Here is an 18148-nt window from a genome sequence, read left to right as displayed (position 1 = left end):
AAACAGCAAAAAACAAAAACAAAAAAAGAACTGTGATCATCCAAAACCAAACCACCACAGCAAAGTAGCCAGAGTGCTGAGTGTTAGCTTGTTAGCTTCAGACTGCTACAAACTGCAAGGTCTCGTCACAGAAATGATGGTGAGAAGGAAGGAAAGCTGTAGGAAGGCTCTACCTCAGGTCTAAGCAGAGAGGGCTGCAACAGCTGCTGCTGTTGGGAGAGAGGACACACACAGGAGGAGAGGAAAGGGGAGAGGGAGAGAGAGAGAGAGAGAGAGAGAGAGAGAGAGAGAGAGAGAGAGAGAGAGAGAGAGAGAGAGAGAGAAAGAAAGCAAGAAGTTAGAGAGGCGAGGGACAATAAACGTCAGAAGATGAAAAGGAGAACTGAGGGCAAAGCAAAGAGGGACCTTTATAACAAGTGGAGATTAACAAAGTGGACACAGCGGACGAGGACCGCTCACAGCACAGAACCAAGACGGAGAGAATGGATGGGCTGAGAACGGGCTCTGGCGAGTCAGCAGCAAATAGAACAATTTCTTTACTCTCCGCGGAACCCACTTCTCCTCACTCATCCACATCAAATGAAATAGAGTGAGATGAGCAACAAAAAAAGAAGAAAAATCACTTATACTAACATGCCATGTGGGGAAAGCGAAGATAAGGAATATAAAACATGGTGCACTTAAAGCATCTGATATCTCTCCTGTCAGGTGCGTTGGAGGAGGAAAGCATCTCCCATCAATCTCCTCCACATCCCCGGCAGGCACGCTCCCCCTAACCCCCACCCCCTCCAGCACTTATCGACAGATAAGGGATGAGAAGCAGCCTACTTTGCAGCGTTAAGCGTGCCATGATGGAGGGAATAAAGCAAGCAGACGGAGAGAGTGAAAAGATAAATAGTCATAACGCACCTCTCTGCCGTACCCTCCACGCCGCCTGCAAAAGAAGAGAGAGAGAGAGGGGGGGGGAGGAGGGAGAAAGGGAAGAGGTAAGAAAGAGAAGACATGACAATTCACATTTAAATGCAGGCATTCTGCTAGATAGCTATGCCAATGTATTTTTCTATGCCTTTATTTATTTTTTCTAACACAGCTACACACACATACAAACACACACACATACACACACACACACACACACACACACACACACACACACACACACACACACATCTATTGCATTTACGGCGCTATAACAATTCACTGTAAAATAAGAAGCAGAAGGAGCTGATTAAAGATAAAAAAGTGTCACTACGTGTCAAGATTACAGAAATGCTGCGGTTAGCGATTCATCCCCCCGCAGAAGCACAAGCTTGAAGATGCATCCAACACTACAACTCCATTTAAAAACGTTAAAGGGGGAGAGAGAGAGAGAGAGAGAGAGATGAGAAAGAGAGAGAGAGAGAGAGAAATGTTCCATTTAATGTTGTTGGAGACAAATCCATACACAGGCACACAGCCCAATCTAAAGCTCTACAACTAGCTGTTCACCCCACCATTCATACACTGCTTTAGATGGCTCCCAGTCGCTATTGACTGTTGGGGAAAGTAAACAATTGGAGAAAAGGCAATACGGGGCAAACTGAGTAACAAACTGAGTAACCTACCTCTGTGAGCTAAAGATGACACACACACACACACACACACACACACACACACACACACACACAAAACTCACATTGAAAGATGAAGGTTCACTTAACACAGAGGGATACCATAGGAGGGCATAAGAGAGCCACTCAGAAATCAGACATAAACAGTGCTGCTAGCTTAGCACGGCTATCAGCCAGATATCGACAGGCTACAGTACTTAGCCCATATTGGCAGTTAAGTGGGTTGAAATGAATCAATCAACACCGTAATGACAGTGCTAGTAGGTAGCAAGTGTGTGCAAATTACCGTCAAGTCTCCCTAAAGGTCTTCTGCAGACCTGAAGGATATTCCATTTTCTGTGGTCATTTTCCTTTCATGTTTTTTCTTTTTTCATATAAAATAATAGCCACACAGATATAAAACACAATATATTTCATCACTTTTACCAAGAACACCAGATTACCTGAATATGCAAAACACTAATCAACCAAACTGTCTTGTGGGTCTGTTCTAGATTGTACAAAGTCTACACCTTCCCCTATCATATGTGAATTATATTACATATTAAATCACATTCCTGTCTGGAAGAAGCATGGACGTGTCTAATTTAAGTCCATATTTCAGATATTTCAGACTTATTATAGGGCCAGAGGAGCAGAGGAGCCCCTACATATCAGGTCAAGCTCAACAGCTAAAGAATTCAAAGTGATATATTCAGGATACTGTTGTATGTGGATGAACGGTTGTAACAATGGAGGAAAGATTGAGTGAGCGAGTGAGTGAGTGAGTGAGCGAGTGATGGTTTGTGAAAATGTAAGGTAAGGAGAAAAGACAGAGTCATGCAGCGTTCTGGATCTTTATGTGTCTACTCTCAGTACGGGAGGACATGAGGATCACATTCATCACGGTAACCAATATCACCATGGCAATTGTCATCACTGCATACCAAATATGCGGATATGCAGACAGTGATGTCCAAATCTGTCTTACATCTATTCTCTCAATTCTCCATATGAAAATTAGTTGAGATAGTCCAAAAACTGCAATAAGAACTGTATCTGATATATTAAACATATTCCATAAACCTTACAAAAAAGAACAAAACTTTTCAGAAAAAAGATCAGTTTTCAGAGTGGTTCTGAGAGAGTATGAAATGTTGACACAAGCAAACAAAGAGATGACAGTGAAGTGAGTTTCTAACAGAGACAGAGAGGAGATGTCAGAGAGGAAGAGACAGACAGAGATAAAGAGAGAGAGAAAGATAGAATAGAGAGAGAGAGATGAAGAGGTCAAAAAGCAGTAGAGAGAGTGGGATAAAAACGATCTGGGCCACTCTCAGAGTCTGAGTCACGGCGCGACTGTGGAACCGCAGTTCCAATGGAGCCTGGCTGGGCCGGTTCCCCACTGGGCCCGGGGCTGTCCGTTCTCTCTGTGGCCACGTCTCCAAATAGCAGGAACGTGGTGCTCTTGGCAGTCTGTCTGGCCGGCCGGTCCACCGGTGCGTTCGGGTCCTGGCTCTTCAGTATCCCCTTCAGGCCTCCTCGCTTGGGGCCCTGTCCATTATCCAGCTGGACGGGAGGGGACTGGGGTGTCGGGGTCGTGACGGGGGTCGGGGTGGACGCGGCCCGCTGCGAGATGGGGCGCAGGGTCACCCCGTGGAAGGGGGAGGCCGGGGGGAGGTGCGGAGGGGAGGTGGGGGAGACGGGCGGAGGCGTGGAGCTGCGGAGGTGGGGAGGTGGGGAGAGAGCGTTGGGGGACGGAGGAGGGGAGAGGGAGACGCCGAGCTCCGTAGCACAGGAGGAGGTGCCAGGGGTGGAGGAGGAGGAGCGTGGTGGTGGTGGTGGTGGTGGGGGTGGCTGGTCGGGGGGGTCCGGGATGATCTCCACACACACCCCGCATGGCTCCACCGTCATGTAGCTGGAGATGCTGGAGCTGAACTTGCGCAGGACGGGCGGGGTGGCGCGGGGTAAGGGCAGTGGGCACGTGCCGTCCTCGCCGTCGCCCGTGATGATGATGCACGGCAGCACGTCCTTGCCCACCGATGCCGCCGGGCTGTGAGGCGGCGCGCCGGGGAAGAGCAGCAGCTCGTCCAGGTCCAGAGAGGCGCCGCGCGAATCCCTGGCCGGCACGCTCCGGTTCTGCTCGGCCAGCGACGCCTGCTGCTCGAAGTGCCGCGACAGCTTGGTCACCGAGCTGCGTCCGCTCAGCAGCTCCAGCTCCATGTCCAGCTCCTCGCGGCTGCCGCGGAACACTGACCGCTCCTCGTCCTCGTCCTCTGACTCCCAGGGGCCCGAGCGGGCCCAGGAGAAGCCCTGGCTGCTGGACGAGGGCGACTGCGGGGACGATGGGCGGTCGGGACCGCTGGGGACTGGACTGCCCTGTGTGGAGCGCAGACCCTCCAGGTAGAGTGGGTTGGGTGTGGTCAGTGGGTGGTGGTCAGACAGGAGCGTGATGGTGCTCTCCGAGCGTGGCAGGCTACAGTGGAGCCCGCCGTTGGCGGCACATTGCTTGTGGGCGGCGATGGCCCGCGCCGCCGCCGAGCTGATGAGACGTTGGCGGTCAACCTCCTCTATGACTGACTTCCTGGGCCTTCTTAAAGCCAAGCGTGAGGAGAGGGTGATGAATGGAGGACAGGAAAAAGAGAGAGAGTTGAGAAAACAAAGATGGCGAAGATGGACGGTAGAAAATGGAAATAATATATAAACAAAAGGAGGAGGAGAAGAGGGAAGGGAAAGGAATAGCACAATCCCAAAATCCTTTTGGCCTTCCCAGAAATGTTTAAAAATAGAACAGAATAGGGAAAAAGAACAGAAACAGAAATTGGGTATAAAAATGAAAACCTAAAATCATGCAGGATGTTTAGCCAAATATGAAACTTTTGTCATCAACTCCTCCTCATGCCAGTAATGTCCAATGTTGGCTGTACTTCTCAGAAGAGCCCAAAAAGAGTTTGACTGCAGGCTGTCCCCACTGTGTATTTATCATAAGGTAAGTATGATCTGGTTACTGTGCTTCTTCTTCTGCAGCCTAATTCAGTTTGTACTGCTGACAAGCAGAGATTCTATGGGTGCTTACTGGCATGATGTTGAGGAGATGGATGCAGCATTAAGGGCTTGTTGCTGGAGATCATTTAGTGGTGAATAGGAAGTAATTAGTCTCTGATTTTAACTAAACATGTTTGAAAAAGAGAGGAGAAGAATTCCTCGCCAAAAGCCAGTCTGGCTCTCAGGAGTCTGGGATGTGAGGCATGTGAGGGTGTTGAAGAGTAACACACACTTACCCAGACAAGGGCATGGAGGGAGGGACAGATTTCACAAGTTAGTCAACACGCATGAGTCAGGTCTTAGCTAGCTGAGGGACTGAGTAAACACACAACATCAGTGCCTAGTCAAACTAGCTTTGGTGGATCTACACAGCACAAAGCACCACTGCAGACAGCCCCTAGTGCTGAAGCTAAAAGACAAGATTTATGTCTGTGAATTGTTTATTGTGTTTATTTATTTTGTTTATGTGTTTATTTTATTTTGTTACTCTAATAATAAAACTAGAAATCAGCAGGACATGTCATGTGGTTACAACTCATAACAAATGGCTACCGGTGGTTAGCTTATCAAGGGGAAGGACACATGAGGTAATATACTTACTGCAACCTAGCACTGCCAAGAATGCCAAGAAGCAAGCAGCACACAGGGAGAGGGGTCACAGAGACAAGGGGAGACATGCAGAAATAGAAAGAGGAGACAAAAAGTATGCGTGAATGAATAATGCAGAAGGAAAACAGATGGAAAAAATAGACACAGAAAAACTGATGGAGATGATGACGCCATTGAGCAAAGTACAAAATGATGACAGTAAAGGATGAAAGATTGATTTAAAATACATGGGAGCAATGTATGGATATGGTAATGTGCTTTTAATGTGTGTGTCTGTGTGTGTGTGTGTGGTGTATTATTTATTCATGAATAGTAAATATACCAAAATAGTAAGTTGGTAACAGTGAATACATTGCTGTGGGTACGCTTGAGTAAGCCTAGAAATGAATAATGTAAGGTGATTTATAATCGGCCTTGAGATGAATAACGTAAGATATTTATAAATATCATAAATAACTTTATATTATTCAAACATATGTTTGCCTTAGAATCCTACAGTAAATACCACAAGTGGGTGTGGGCTTATGCATATATTGTTGATAAAGACTTAAAGAACTAACCATACAAAAACTGCATAATCCTCTTCCTACACACAGACAAACACACACACACACACACACACACACACACACACACATACACATTTCCATAGGTTATCTTGCAGTCTTGATGCAGTGTGTATTGAAGGTAAAGTAGTAGGAGGCACTATATTTTTCTGCTCCTTTTGACTGAGCTGATCAACATCACATTGGGGCACAGGCCTGAGCCAGCGCTCCATCAGATCATGCATTAAAATTTCATTGGCCATTAAGAAAGGTCTTCAGTGAAGCAGTTTAATTCAACAGCATTTATAGAAGATGTGTCCTGAATTTCAAATGGCGCATTGCTGCAATAATACCAAAAAAAACAAAACTAAAGAAAAAACAACGACCTAAAGGGAAAACAAATAGCCGATGTGAAAGTACCTTTCTCAGCATGAAAAAAAAAAACAATTACCCATGAGGCATGAAATCAGGGGAATCTATTACCTTCCCCATTAAACTCTGACCTGCAGAGAGTAAATACAAAACTATGCATTTCATACGCTTTCTGGGTGGTTGGTTCAGCTCATATCTATGATAAGTACTGGAGACATCTATCTGGCACGCTACACACTGGCTTTTTCCATCAAGTTGAGGTCGTGTGCAAGTCAAACACATGGCACAGACGTAGTGTATGAGCAGGCTGGTGAACACAATAGCTCTAAAAAATGCATGACGTTAGTGTCACATAGTCTCACACACACACACACACACACACAGATGTGCACAGACACACACGCACACAGTTGGTATGGGAAAAGTCTCTGACTTTAAAGCTGTGAAGAGATCTCTGGGACTGAGTCTTCAAAAGAACACATACCCGTGCGCTCACAGGTAGCGCCATGTTAGTGCTATGTAGTCTCACACACACACACACACACACAAACACACACAGTGGTTCAGGTGAGTTACTTACATGCCGCCGTCTCCGAGCCCATCGTAGAGGTTGGTGGTGGCCGTTGGCGGAGGGGGAGCTGCAGCGGTCTTGGGGGGCATTGCCGCCTGGATGCGGGCAGTCTTGGCACACTCCTCCTGTCTCCTGCGGAAAGGTCGCACAAGGTCACACCACACTCCAGACATAACCAACAACCAAGAACATTCAACGATTGAAGAGGGTTCGAATCACGATGAAGGTCTATCAGCTGCTAGGCGCCCTTAAAAACAGCCGGAATAATTTGAATTTCCCAACTATTGTTCTAATCAGTATGAACATTGTTTTCAGACGGCTTTTCAGACAGGATGATGCAATGGATTCAATAAGACTGATTTACTGGCATAGACGCCAAGCTGAAGCCACTTCCTCTGCACCGCATGAAAGAGGCGACACCTGACGGACGGTCCTCTCTGATCAGGAGGAGACCTATCACAGAGTTCCAATCGGAGCTGTCGCCTCAGCGGCCATTTTGCCCCTTTGATTCCCATGCTCCTATGTAAAAGGGCAGCCTCACAGTCCAACTCACTGAGAGGCTCATTCATCAGAAGAACAGAAGTATCACTTACTCTTTGAATCTGGTGGGGAGATGATCCGGGGACGGTGAGAGCGTTGATGGGAAGGGGGGGGGGGGGGGGGGCAGGAAGAAGATAGATGTTGGATTGTTAGCAGAGACATACCTTGTTAGCACAAAGAAAATCATGTAAAACGTTCAAAGAAATCTGGCATTTTACAAGTCTCACTCTTGTCAGTCCCTGGAATACATTCCATTCAATTTTAATGTTTAAGGCACTTTAAAAAACACTGCTCTAGGTAAAAGAGAGAGAATAATTCATGCAAGTCTTCTTATTCTTCCTAGTAATTGTGTTCAGACTAGCAGCCATCTTTACATCCGATCCGTCCACAAGGAACTCTTTTCCTCTTTCTCCATCTCTCTTTCTCTTCCTCTCTGGGCCCTATCATGACATTCTAAAGTGCATCGTCACTCATCAAAAGTCTATTCAAATTTAGTAGGATGTCCAGTTCACATTGGGAGGGGTTTCGTTATCAAACGTGGAGCGCATGGCGCAACAAGGTGTTCCTAGGTTTTTTAATCAGTCATATGGGTGTGTTTGGGGCGTAACATCATTTTAAACCAATGAGAATGACATCTGTCATTCCCTTTAACGGCGCAAAGCGCGATATGTCAAATAAATGCATCGGTATTTTGGCATTCAACAGCGCATTTGAAGGAGGCTGCTTGCGAGACAGTATGGAATAGTCATTCTTAAACCATGCTTTACTAAAACCTAGCATAGCCTTCACGCATTTGCACTCGTCTATTATTTGAACTCATTGGCAAAGTGAAACTAACTTCACCAAGGAGTCAGTCAACGACAAAACAGTTATATGCAGTTACTTTCACTATTGACTGACAATGGGTTACCATCGAAAACATAGGCTGGAAAAAGCAACACTTACCCTAATATTGCTCAAATGACTGAATAAAACAACATTTATCCTGCAGAGGAGTTGCTTATATCTCGTGACAGTGCGTCTTCAGCTGTGCTCCATACGTGTCTCTCGCCTCTCCCCTAATCATTTTTAACCGCCATTACCAATTTGCAAATGATGGTGAATAACTACTCATCATGAGATGTACAGTTTTTCGTAATATCTTTTTTCTAATTATGTTTCCCATTGTAATCGTGCAATTTGTAATGCTTTGCATGGACGTGCGCTGGTGTGCGTTCATGAATGATAGAAGGATGGTGCTTGCACCTGCCAATATGACTGTTGACATGCGCTCTTAAAATAGCATATGAACAACTCACCATTGACTTCTGACCAGGTTTAGGTGGTGTATGATAGCGATTTTTAGACAAAGCGCCAGGCCCCTCCCTAGGTTGTTAATTGCCACACATGTTTAAAAAATAAACGTGCAAAATACCGAATTAAGCTTTGCGCCGGTGAATAACGAGCTTTACGCCATGGAGCCCAAAATACAGCCCACTGTCTTCTTTGTTTCTCTCTCTTCATGGCTCGCCACACACATTGAGCAGAAATCTTTCTTTCAGTCCACATGAAACTTTCTGTCCCTTTCTTTGCCTCTCTCTCTCTCTCTCTCTCTCATCTCTCTCCACACACACACATCTGCTTCTTGCAGTCCGATTCAAACTGAGAGGCTGATTCAAGTGTTGTGAAAGTCAAACAGAACTTTCAAGCTCTCTCTTTGCTCTAGTCTCTGCTTCCATTATTCAGTGAGCGGGCAGGAATGAGAGATGTCACACTGCATTGCATCAGCCCCCACCGTGGGCCTCCCCACCCCCACACTGTCTCCTGCTGTGACTACGCAATGTCATCACTGCAATCATCACCATCATCATCATCATCATCATCATCATTAACTTCAACATCATCATCATCATTGTTTCCATAATAGCTGTTATTGCTGTTCTAACTGTTTGACCTCCTCAGTAAATCTCACAAAAATGGCATTCCAACAGAACCTGGACCATCTGTCAGCTTATTTTACGCGTGCCTGGCAGTGTGTGTTTGTGTGTCCGCATTCACACACACATATTACAAATGTCTGGGAGAGAGTGTGTGTATGTGTATCTCTCTCTCTCTCTCTCTCTCTCTCTCTCTCTCTCTCTGTGTGTGTGTGTGTGTGTGTGTGTGTGTGTGTGTGGGGGGGGGGGGGGGGGTGCATATCACTCTCAGCATCATTGATGTCTGGGTCAAATATGTCCTAGGCTCGCTTGAAGTCTCTTAGCAGCCGGCTAGTGGTCCCCAGTCACTCTTCATAATCCCACAAAAACAGCTGGTTAGCGCCACCCATGGCTTTGCATTAGCATTTAGCATTAGCGACGGCGCGCTCCACTGCCTTTCTGGGGTAAATGATAAGTGAAATGTGAGCCACACGCTACATTGTGCCTGGCTTTGTGTGTGTGAACGCTTGGCATCGCAGGGCGGCTGTGGAGGAAAACAAAAAGGGAAAAACAGCCCCTAATTAATCTGCTTTTGCACAGAACATCCTGCCAGATTAGCTCCTTAAGCGGGGCTAATCGCACAGACAGGAAGCGCCTGATACCTGGCACATGCCTCGCTAGATTGCTCTCTCTCTCTCGCCATTGTCTTTCACTATTTATTTGCCTCTCTGTCTGTTCTTGTTTCCCTGCTTAACCACGCTGGCACATGCTTCAATGTCTCACTCTCATGCTCTTTCACAAACACACACACACACGCAAGCATAAACACGCACACACACACACACACACACACCAACAGACACACACACACACACACACACACACACACACACACACAAAGTAACCTGTATGCCTTTTCCGTCCTGTTATTTTCTCTCCATATGGATATCTGTCATTCTCTCTGACACTCCATCTCCTTTGTCCTCCGCCTCTCACTTCGTCTACGACACTCTCCACGTTCTGTTTTTGTCTCTTTTTTTCCACGTTTTTTTTTTTTATTCAAGAGGCCTTTTGTCAATTTTTCTCTGAACTGATGCGTCTCTCGCTACTGAGGCTCACCTTCAGCCAACAGGTAAATGGGAACTGCTATTGTGACAGCCGAGTGAAAACAGCAATCCATCTAAAGCTGCCTCTCCCGCAAAACTCACTCCCTGAGGGTCTAAATCAGGTGTCGGTACATTAATGAGAATTTTCAAGAGTGGAAGTATGTGTGTGTGTGTGTGTGTGTGTGTGTGTGTGTGTGTGTGCATGTGTGTGTGTGTGTGTGTGTGTGTGTGTGTGTGCATGTGTGTGTATTTTTTTCTTTTTTTCTCCTCAGAGTAACACTCAACCCACACTCCACTGCTGCTTATAAGAGCTAGCTCTGCTCCCTTTTTGAGCTGTCACTCACTGTCTGTAGGTAACCATGACGATGAGGATGGCAGGGATGCAGCAGAGGATAATAATGATGGCGATGGCCAGCAGCGCGCCTTCCGTGTAGCCCACCGCCTGCGCCGCCTTCTTCACACTATCCACGATGTCCGGCTCGCGGATCTCCAGAACGCGACCCCCCGGGCCCAGGTACGGCTGGAAATCCTTGTTGATGTCCAGCAGCTTACCATCCAGGAACCTGCACACAGACGCGCATCACAGAGGTGGGAAACTCCTAGGAGGCCTGCCATGGCACAGGCAATCTCACTAATAATCTCATGTACCTGGGTGACCAGTTGTGCGAATTAAGGTCAGCTAATTTAGTTGTTGGAACAGATGTGGTAGTAGATTTATTAAGGAGTTTTCCACCTCCTTCCCCCCCACAGTGTGCCCATTGTATTTCTATCTACTTGTAAACATTCATCTAGAGAAGAGGATATTATATTATCCTTTTAGCTTGAGGGAGAGGTGAGTGGGAGAAATCCATCTTGTCCATAAAGAGAATGAGTTGTGCAGATGGACTTGGAGGAAATAATGAGCACAAGGGACCAGGAGGCAGTGGCTGATTGTCTTGCTTTTATGTCTTTTGTTTTGTTTTTTTCCAGGCAGGCTGAAGTGTTGTTCACATTCGAGTCGGCCTTCCCAAGACCTTATTATAAGAGCAGCTCAGTTGTGATGTCTCCTTCTGAGGGTCCTTATTTGGAGCATTTTCTTCTCTCTCTCTCTCTCTCTCTCTCTCTCTCTCTCTTTCTCTCACACACACCACACACACTACAATCTAATAAGAATTTGCTTGGTATTTTTTAGCCGTGCTCTGGCACACCTTCCACTTCAATTCAGTTGCAGTTTGAAGTACCATTTAAACATGAACATTACTTCTAAAAGGTATTAGAAAAATAAAGTGAAGCCTAACCCTGTAAAGTTGTATTGTGTGGTGAAAAACCACATTCATAACATTTATGACTTGAAGGTTTCTGAATCAGATGAAACCTTGGAACATTCGACCTGTCTCCTCTTGGGCAGATTTAATTAAGTCTAAGAGATTAAAAAAACAGCTTTTCTAGAAGCATGAGTGCTTCATCTTTGTCATGTCATGGCACCAGTTAAAGACTCGTCCCATGCTTCTCTAAAGCTGAGAAAAGACTTCTCAATTTGATCAATACACCCAACAGGAATGAGTACACCAAACCTACAGACGAAGTCTGGTACAATTGGGAGTTAGTTATGGGCAAATATATATAATGTTTGAGCTGTTGGCTGTTTAAGATAGATAGATAGATAGATAGATAGATAGATATTTTATTGATCCATCAATGTCATAATTGCAAACATAGCGACCGTAGAACGGACCAATCAAGATGATTGAATCCGATAGTGTCTGTAGATCATTTGGTTATATGATTATGCCTATGCAGTTTGTTTATTAAGAGCCACCGTACTATGTGGTACGAGCCAATCAGAATGTCCAGTGGCCTGGTTAACTTTACCTCAGCTCTGTATCGATGTTGGTTATCTTATGGGTGGATTAAATGCAGTCACTTACACACGGTGTGATCACTGACTGATAGCCTAGAATACAAACTTTCTACTGTGTCAACAATGGAAAGGAGGATTCAAATCTGTCACCCAAACGTACTGTCTCCCTCCGATTTCTCATGATTATCACAGACCTTCCATCCTTTCAAAATCGTGTTTAAGAATCGGAAGGTCTGTTCTCAGCTTAATGCATTTCTCTACTCATATCTCTCACTGCGTTACATGCTTCTGGATCTGAAGAACAGCCCCAATTTACCTCAACTCTCCTGCTTCTTTACTTCTTTTCTCTTAGATCTTGAGACCCTCGTCCTCCTGAATCTATCCACAGACAAATGCCAAAAATAACATAGCCAGAGTATTCACTGAATAGCCAAGTATTCACTGAATGATTTATAGTTAAGTAGCAGAACCTGGCGCTGACTGCCATGACTGACCTTCCGACCTATCGTGAGTCAGCTCGCCGCATTGTCTGGTGTGAAATATTTGCTCATTTGATTTCTAAATAGTTGGACCTTTGCCACATACCCTGGGATAAGCATAAGCTGGAGATTTGACTGGGCACAGGACATGTCTGCAAAGCAGGACTCGTTGAAAAGTCTCTGTGTGGTTTGCTGAAGTCTGCTTTGAGACACAATGATTGGATGGAAATACATCTTGCTTCTGCCACTGTATGTGTTGATATGTGTGAAAGAGAAAGAGAAAAAAAGTGAGAGAGAGAGAAAGAGAGAGAGAGAGAGAGAGATGAGAGAGAGAGAGGGTTGGCTTACTTGAAGAGCTCTTGGCGGGTGATGGCCCGGTTGGTGAGTGGATCGATGGCGTAGATATTCAAGTCAGATTGGTATAATCCTCGAGTTCGTAGCCATCGCCGTGCAGACGAGGTCCGATCGATTCCACTATCACTTTGCCCCAGGAATCTGGTCCTGTACATACCGCTCTAAAATACTAAGACCACAGCCCCAAAACATGACCAAACATCATCTTAATGTACTTCAGTAGATTAAGCAGCAGCTCAAATAACATCAGTGATGTAGTAGATTACACAGTCAGGTAAACAACAGTCCCCAAACATGACCAAGCATGAGTCTTAATGCACAGATGACTGAAAGTGAGCACATCACTAAACTGGTTGTCGTTCGATAAGTGAGCATTGTTGTGGTATTTGTTTCTTTTTCATACTAAGTGGCACTTTGTGAAATAGCTGTACCTGCAGTATACCTCATCAAGGTGTGCAGCCTCCAATATCCTCTGTCAAAAATTCAGTGTTAAAAGACCACACTGATCTGACAGACACTATCACTGCATGGTGGAGCCGTATAGCAAGAACAGTCCACATTTTGAAAAGTGCATATTACTGTAAAATACTGCATATTGATACTTTTGTCTTGCATGGATTAAAAGAATAATTACTCATTAGGCAGTATTGATGAAATGGCATGAGGAGGGATGCAGCAGACTTGCGGACAACACAACTCTCTCTGGTCTACATTAATGGCTCTTACATTAATCTTTGGGAGGCTGAGGCTAAGGTTGATGGATGCTTTTTGGGTGTGTGTGTGTGTGTGTGTGTGTGTGTGTGTGTGTGCGTGTGTGCGTGTGTGCATGTGTTTGTGTCTGTGTGTGTGTGTGTGTGTGTGTGTGTGCGTGTGTTTGTGTGTGTGTGTGTCTGTGTGTGTGTGTGTGTGTGTGTGTGTGTGTGTCTGTGTGTGTGTGTGTGTCTGTGTGTGTTTGAACCAGTTGTCTGTGGGTGTAATGATGGATGGAGGGTTGTGAGTCTTTAGGTGATAATACATACTGTAGGGCAACGTTTAGAGCAATGTTGCTGGGCAACCACATAACCAGTTCCATTTATTATGATTGGACGATTTGTCTACTGATGATTAAAGTTCTCCAGAAAAGAAATTGATGCCCAATATCAATGGGAAACATGCCAGAACCACTATATTGAGGAACATTGCCCAGCAACATTGCTCAATAAGTTGTCCCGTGTATCATCAGCTTTAACTCTAGTACACATCGTGGAGCTGTGAGTTGCTGTGTTGGCTATAATGGATGGATGGATGGATGGATGGATTAGATGGATAGATGGATGGATGGATGGAGGGATTAGATGGATGGATGGATGGATGCTTGTGGGTTTTTGCTCCAGTGTTACAAGTTGTGGAGCTGTGAGTTGCTGTGTTGACTATAATGGCGGGAGGGATTGAAGGATGGATGGATAAATGGATGGATGGATGGATGGATGGATGGATGGATAAATGGATGGGTGGATGGATGGATGGGTGGATGGATAGATAAATGGATGGATGGATGAATGGATGGATGGATAAATGGATGGATGAATGGATGGATGGATAGAAAATGGATGGATGGATGAATGAATGGATGGATGGATAGATGGATGGATGCTTGTGGTTTTTGCTCCAGTGTTCCACATTGTGGAGCTGTGAGTTGCTGTGTTCTTGTCTGTAATGATGGATGGATGGGCGGCTGCTGTTGTTTTTGCACCACTGTTACCTGATCAGCTGGTCTTTGTTCTCCTCGATCACAGAGGGAGGGACGTTGGATACCATCACTTGCATGTCCAGGGCATTTACTACAGAGACCTGAGACACACACACACACACACACACACACACACACACACACACACACACACACACACACACAAACACACACACACAAACACACACAAGTGACAGTTTTTCAGATGGCAGAGGCCTCCATCTCACGGTCAGGCACACACTAGCCTCACAAGACACACACTACAGTAGCCTCGTGACACCATCCTGATCTCGCGAGCTTCAGTTTTCCACTCACAGATCAATCTTTCCGATCAATCTTTCTTTTTCCAAACGAATGGCCAATCAGCGTTGGTTTTGAGGCGGGTTTAGGTGTGATGCAATGAACAACATGACGGCATCCAAAGATGAGATGAGCGTAGCTATCGCGCAAGTTTTATCCGAATTAGAACGTAGTCCTGGGGAAGCTGTGAAGCTATGAGTCTCAGCCATGCAGCTGGGGGGAATGAACGACACAGACATCCTCCACGGCCGATTCCAGTCCGTAATGGAGGAATATACTTTCTTTAGAAGTGTAGGGCCTACCGTGAAAACTTGGTGGGGATTGTTGTTGATGAGGTTCATGTCACATACAAATGGTAAGTTTAAAAACGTTAACATTAGTTACGTTACCTAACTTAATTGTATGTTTAACAAAGGCATTAGAAGAAGGTTGATTTGGCCCGTCGATAACCAACATAGGTGGTGATAGGCAGATGGTTTATCCAATCAGCTAACCAGTATTTTCGCCCCTTCCAAAAGCTCTCCAACGGAAAGTTCCCAGATTTCCACACACACACACACACACACACACACACACACACACACACACACACACACACACACACACACACACACACACACAATATCATTCTGCCTGAGCCCAAGGAGAAACCTTTAACTGAAGTGTACCCGCACACTATAACCATCCCATCCCCCTGTCCCTCTCAAAAACCTGCTCTGTTTGTGTTGCAAACCTAACCTTGCCACGAGGTCGCCTCTCTGCATGCAGTGAAGTTTTGTTGTGCCGCTCTCCTCTCTTCTCCTCTCGCTGCCTAAAGCAGCACTCAGCCTGTGTGCATACCCCCCCCCCCCCCCCCCCCCCCCCCATCGACCCTGAGCCAGGCTCCTATCCCAACACCTATAAAGATTTTACTGCTGTCTGCAACACTGTCATTAATCTGGCCTGTCTGTGGGAAAGAGGCCCTTTATGTGGTCAGGGAGATGGAGGAGACTTCGCACAAACTCTACAATTTGTCTCACTGAAAGGAGTTTGTTTTTTCTTCTTCTCGCAACTGTCTCTCTCTCTCTCTCTCTAACTCTCTCTCTCTCTCTGAGTGTGAGTGTGTGTGTGTGTGTGAGTGTGTGTGTGTGTGTGTGTGTGTGTGTGTGTGTGTGTGTGTGTGTGAGAGAGAGAGAGAGCTCTAATTCCCCATTATTACCAGTCATTACTTAAGCATCCAAGCAGAGCTGTAGCTTTTCCAGTAAATTCTACGCGGCTGTGGGAGTTGTCTTTTTCACCGGTGCCTTGCCTTTTGGGCAGACGCGCGATGCCGGGTCATGTGATCTTTGTGAGCGCTGGCTGAGTTCCTGTCAACCTGCCTTCCAGGTGCTTCTGGAAAAACACGGCTGACTCATGGCGCGTCTATCGCCAAATTCTTTTGTGGGTGTGTGTGGTGTGTGTGTGTGCCTGTGTGTGGTGGGGTAAGCTCTTTCATTTAGTAGATATTTGGGGAATGGGGCTGCTTCTCCTTTTGACTGAAACTGACAGAGCTGGGAAGTGTTCAACTGTGCAGGCAAACACCCAACTACCTGAGTACCAATTAAAGCATAACACTCGTCACTGCCAGCCAGGCTGGCCAAACATAACAATGGAAACACCACACAACTATCACTCAGGTCTTCACATCTAAACTGAGCTGGAATGTGAACACTTGAACACACACGCACGCACGCACGCACACACGCACGCAGACACGCATACACACACAGAAAACACACACACAGACACCCAACACACACACCACACACACACACACACACACACACACACAGACACGCACAAGCACACACACACAGATGCCCTCATATGCTAGGGCATTTCGCTCTGGTGCTTTTTTTTATTTCATTAGGATCTTGTTAGCTGGGTAGATTTTCGGGAAAATACTCCATTTGTTGGTCCCAACTGTCCCAGCAAAATACAATTAGGGACCAAACTCAATCAAATGACCGTAAATAAATGGAAATGTATTGCTGTGTGAACAAATGAGAACACAAACACTCACTTCTTTTTATGCAATAAACACACATTCTGAGTCCCTCTGTCTTTCTCCTTTTCCCTCTCTCTCTCTCTCTCTCTCACAAACACACACACAAACACATGCTCAAAAACAAACAAATACACACACACACAAACACGCACAGCGTAAACAGCCCTCCCTTGTTGCAGTGGCATAATTGAATCTCTGGCTCATGGCTGAGAGGTTTACAGTGTTATATCCGAGCCTATTCACGTTTCCTCAATTATTCAGCAATCTGAGCTGGAATAAACTTTAAACATTAATCTTCCGTGACCAGAGAAGTCGAGATCAACAGAAAAAAAGGAAAAGTAATGTCATTTGTTCTGATCTAACCTACTCCGCGATCCTTGGTATTGATCTTTTGACCCATAACGTTACTGTAGCCCACTGCAGCACGGAGCAGTGCTTCACCTGCCCAATTAGATGGAGATGGCTGCAGTCAGCAAGGGTCAAAACCGCAGCATGCAGAAAAACTCTCAGATAAACAGACTCACACATACTCACACACACAGCCCCCCCCCCCCCCCCCCCCCCCCACACACACACACAGGTACATCACATATACACACAAAAACACACCTTCATAGAGTCAAACACACCCACACATAGGGGTGTATATCCCACACCCACACAAATCAATGAACGCGCACACATACGCACGCACGCACGCACGCACGCACGCACGCACGCACGCACGCACGCACGCACACACACACACACACACACACACACACACACACACACACACACACACACACACACACTCACCACCACGTCTGCATTGCCACTCAGGCCCTTCCCGTAGTCGTCTGTGGCGATGACTTGAAACTTGAAGTAGGCGCGGCGCATGTTATGGTACATGATGGCCGACTTGATGATGCCGGTGTACTGCTCAATCACAAAAGCGTCCTGGCTATCCGCCGTGGGAGGGATGATGAGCCGGTACGCCATCTTACTGTAGTTCCCCGTGTCCTTGTCCGTGGCCTGGAGGAGACACACACACATACACACACACACACACACACACACACACACCAACGCAAATGTACTCACGCACGCACGCACGCACGCACGCACGCACACCAACACATTTGTATGCGCGCACGCACGCACGCACA

At 46.1% G+C, this 18148-nt stretch overlaps 1 protein-coding gene across 1 annotated transcript in view; it reads right to left on the bottom strand.

Annotated features, from left to right (window-relative positions):
- The window catches only part of pcdh15a (protocadherin-related 15a), a 270220-nt gene that overhangs the window by 7849 nt on the left and 244223 nt on the right, over nt 1–18148 (bottom strand). Inside the window, 10 exon segments of the mRNA XM_042065915.1 lie at nt 174–209; nt 910–934; nt 6741–6863; nt 7325–7333; nt 10617–10835; nt 12940–13006; nt 13009–13077; nt 13080–13114; nt 14687–14775; nt 17799–18014. Coding sequence (XP_041921849.1) covers nt 174–209; nt 910–934; nt 6741–6863; nt 7325–7333; nt 10617–10835; nt 12940–13006; nt 13009–13077; nt 13080–13114; nt 14687–14775; nt 17799–18014 — 888 coding nt within the window.

Source organism: Alosa sapidissima, chromosome 16 (assembly GCF_018492685.1).
Source record: "Alosa sapidissima isolate fAloSap1 chromosome 16, fAloSap1.pri, whole genome shotgun sequence".
Taxonomy (NCBI): domain Eukaryota; kingdom Metazoa; phylum Chordata; class Actinopteri; order Clupeiformes; family Clupeidae; genus Alosa; species Alosa sapidissima.
The sequence above is the reverse complement of the archived record's forward strand: the minus strand, read 5'-3'. Positions and strand labels throughout refer to the sequence as shown.